This window comes from Pyrus communis, chromosome 16, assembly GCF_963583255.1.
Source record: "Pyrus communis chromosome 16, drPyrComm1.1, whole genome shotgun sequence".
NCBI lineage: Eukaryota > Viridiplantae > Streptophyta > Magnoliopsida > Rosales > Rosaceae > Pyrus > Pyrus communis.
The window spans coordinates 9565615-9568978 of NC_084818.1; the positions used below are offsets into that span (position 1 = coordinate 9565615).

Consider the following 3364-nt stretch of genomic DNA (forward strand, 5'->3'; position numbering starts at 1 on the left):
ATGAAGGGCCCGAGGAAAGTTAAGCAAACTGTTTAAGCTTAAGCTTGAAGGCTTAAACCCACAAATAAAAACGCCAAAACACATAGAGGTGGGATATCATCATTCACCTACGTGTGGGTGAACAACGAATGGCATGCTGGTGGGATCCGTAAAGCATCGACATTGTGTGCGCTAGTTTTTGCACGTTGCTTTTCTTCGTTTTTTTTTTTTAATATTTGCCACCCTTGTTTTCTAACCTAGTTAGGTTTCAACCCACATCGTACGATACCACCAAAAATAATAACAATCAACGCATAAGAAGCACATTTTTACGGTGTGTTTTGTTTTGTTTTGTTTTGTATTTTTCCTTCGTTAGTGGGTGCGATGGCGGGTCCGAGAGATTCTCGTGTCCCAGGGCCCCAAACGCCACATCCAGATTCCAGATTGGATATTCCATTTCGTCCACAAAATAAACGGCACGAGTGGTTTACTTTTGGCCAAGTTATTCACAGGTTCAGAAAAACGGAACCCCATTTCCTTTTTCACTTGTCTCTTCACCTCACCAAGGACCCAAGTAGTCAGTCCACTCACTCTCTTTTCAAACGTGCATAAATATCTGTCCTTCCCACACATGGAGTCCTTGCTTCACCCAAATTATATAGATTGTTCCACTGTCTTTGTCCTAAAACCACCTATGTGCCACATACATGGGGAACACAAACAACTATTAGTGTAATGACTTCCAGAATCCAAATCTCTATTTTTAAGTCGTCATTTAGTCATTAAATTAGCAGTAATTCATCAAATCAAGAATATTTATCGTTGCATCTAACGTTGAATGGTGAACGTTGAACTTTCTCTTCACGTAAAAGCAAAAGTACTTGTAACGAGTGAGAGAGAGTTTCTTGTTTTTGTTTTTAAGGTGAAATAGTAGAAAGAGAGTGTTTTACTTACGGAATTCGTCACATGATTCACAATATATGTTGTGTTTATAATCTAAAACATTTTTAACAATTCTAGAAGCAGTTTGACAAAAACTTTTTGAAGGAAAAGGACAAATCGTTATTGATATTTAATTATCTCCTTAATTACATATTTTACACAACAAAAAATTAACAAGGGACATAATTATTTTAATAGAAAGAGAAATAAATATCAAGCTTAAAAAATATTTAAAATTAAACGTTACCCAACTGATCAAATCGGTTGATCAAACTTCAGTTCTGATCTAATATTTTAAGAAGAGCAGCTTTGATACTCTCTTCACTTCTCATGTTGTCAGGCACCTTCACCACAACATCTTGCAGCATGAGCTCGTTCATGCACGACAAGCTCGCATGGTGGATCTCAAACTCCAAGTCACGCAGCGCCGCCATTAACCTAGCTGATGGGTAGTTCACATTCGCGGACTGAACCCTAATCATGGCGTCCGAACCTACTATCTTCACCTCCATCTCGAACCCCGTAGACCCACTCGCCGACGAGTTGGGCGGCCGCGTTTGCTCCACCGACGTCGTGGTGCTCTGATTGTCCAAGTTGTCGCCGGTCTCGACTTTCACTTTCTTGGACTCTCTCTGCACCTGCGACTCCAGCTCGTCCACCTTGCTTTTCAGCTCGTTGATGTAAGAAACGGCATCGGACAGTAGCGACGCCTTGTCCATTCTCGACACGTTCGGCACCACCGCTCGCAGGGCGTAGAACCGGTGGTTGAGCTTCTCCCGCCGCTGCCTCTCCGCTTCCACGTGGTTCAACGGTGTGTCTCTCCCCAGCCCCGGTTTTCGCCCTCGCTTTTTCGGCGTCCGTTTCGGAAACTCGGAATCCGAATGTTCCGGGTTAAGGCTATTCAAATTCGACAACTGGTGCAGACCCGGACATGCTCTTCCGCACTTCTTCTTCATCGCCGTTATGTCCAAGGCAACTTCCTTTTTGTCGTCTTCTTCCTCTACGCCGGCGATGATGCCAATGTCGGCGAAGGAGAAGTTTCGGTTGATTAAATCGATGGGGGATCTGGTTCCAGGGTCAGGTTGGCCCCAAACGACATCCGCGCCGAATAAGGATTCGGTTTGCTGAACCAGGTTCCCATTTTCTCGGATCAAATCTGAAGAGCCCAGCTCGAGAACTCCGGTGGGGGTTGGGATGCAGACTAGGGTTTGAATCCCATGCATTTGTGCTTCTTTTGCTCTTTCGCAGTTGTAGAATTGAAGCTCATGGCTTCCAGTCAGCCACACCAAAGATCCAGAGCTAAAAGCTTTGCCGGGAACATTAGTACTAATGCTTTCACCGACGGAGAAGGATCGAGCCAACGACGTGACGTAGAACCATTCCACGTCGGTGACGTCGGCGTTTAAACCCATGTTGTCGAGGATCAAGTCTTGGTGATGGTTATCTGGATTGTTGGTGTCGTTGATGAGGGACTGGATGCCCTTGAGGATCTTCCTTCTTTCGGACAGAACTCCGTAGGGGTTGTGGTGGTGGTTGTTGGGTGATGCGTCTTTGGGGCCTTGGAAATGGCCATCTCCCCAGGTCAGGAAGAGACAACCATTGTCCACCTGGCGGTCGTTCGAGGTTTGCCAGAAGATGGCGTATGACCACCAGTCTGGCTGGGATTGAAGAATGAATTGGAGCCTTTGTTGGAGGGATGGATGGTTTTCTTGAGGCAAGGAGACTAGGGACGAGGATGAAGAGGGGGAGATTATTAATTCTTCCATAAGTGGTGAGGCCAAAACTTTTGTTGGGAGATTGAGTTCCTAATTTAGTGGACACAAATCAATTGATACTTGGGGAGCGAAAGATGCTAGAGGAGTAGTTGAGCACAAAAAAAGAACGCTAGAGGGAGAGAGAGGTCCTTACAAAAAAGGTTGGGCTGGATGGGGTTTATATGGATATCCAGATTTTATGAGAGGGTGTGAGTGAGCAGTGTTAGTGTCTCATGTGGGGTCCATGTTTGGTGTTGCTGGGGTTCAAATTTAATTAAATTGGCCCAGCGACTACAGGCCAAGGGAGAAACAGAAAATTAAAATCATCCATACAAAAAATTTACATAAGTTTATATTATAAAAAATTAATAATCAAAACTTTTTAATTTCTTAATCTACATTTGAAATCATCCATACAAAAAGTTTAACAGATCGTAAATCGCTTAGTTATTCAAGTACGTTAAAATAAATCAACGATGTAGATACCAAATAACATATTAATTATAAACGATTCATTTGTTCAATATATTTAAATGACTCAATGATTTCAGATTTTTATATTTTTTTAAAAGAAGATGTTCAAATGAAAATTAAAAATGTTTCAATCGATTATAAAATTTAAGAATGACGATATGATATTTAAATGGGAGGAATGCAAACATTATTTTTAATTTAATATTGGTTGGAAA

The 3364-nt window shown here is 42.4% G+C and overlaps 1 protein-coding gene across 1 annotated transcript; it reads right to left on the bottom strand.

Annotated features, from left to right (window-relative positions):
- Positions 1-1140: 1140 nt before the first annotated feature.
- LOC137721493 (transcription factor bHLH14-like) lies at positions 1141-2795 on the bottom strand. Its single transcript, XM_068460589.1, has one exon. It carries the CDS (start codon positions 2685-2687, stop codon positions 1197-1199), a length of 1491 nt encoding a protein of 496 aa, XP_068316690.1. The 5' UTR covers positions 2688-2795; the 3' UTR covers positions 1141-1196.
- Between the last annotated feature and the right edge of the window lie 569 nt (positions 2796-3364).

Bases quoted from the DNA above. Each gene is read 5' to 3' on its own strand.
- LOC137721493 (XM_068460589.1), bottom strand. From the start codon at position 2,687: ATGGAAGAATTAATAATCTCCCCCTCTTCATCCTCGTCCCTAGTCTCC.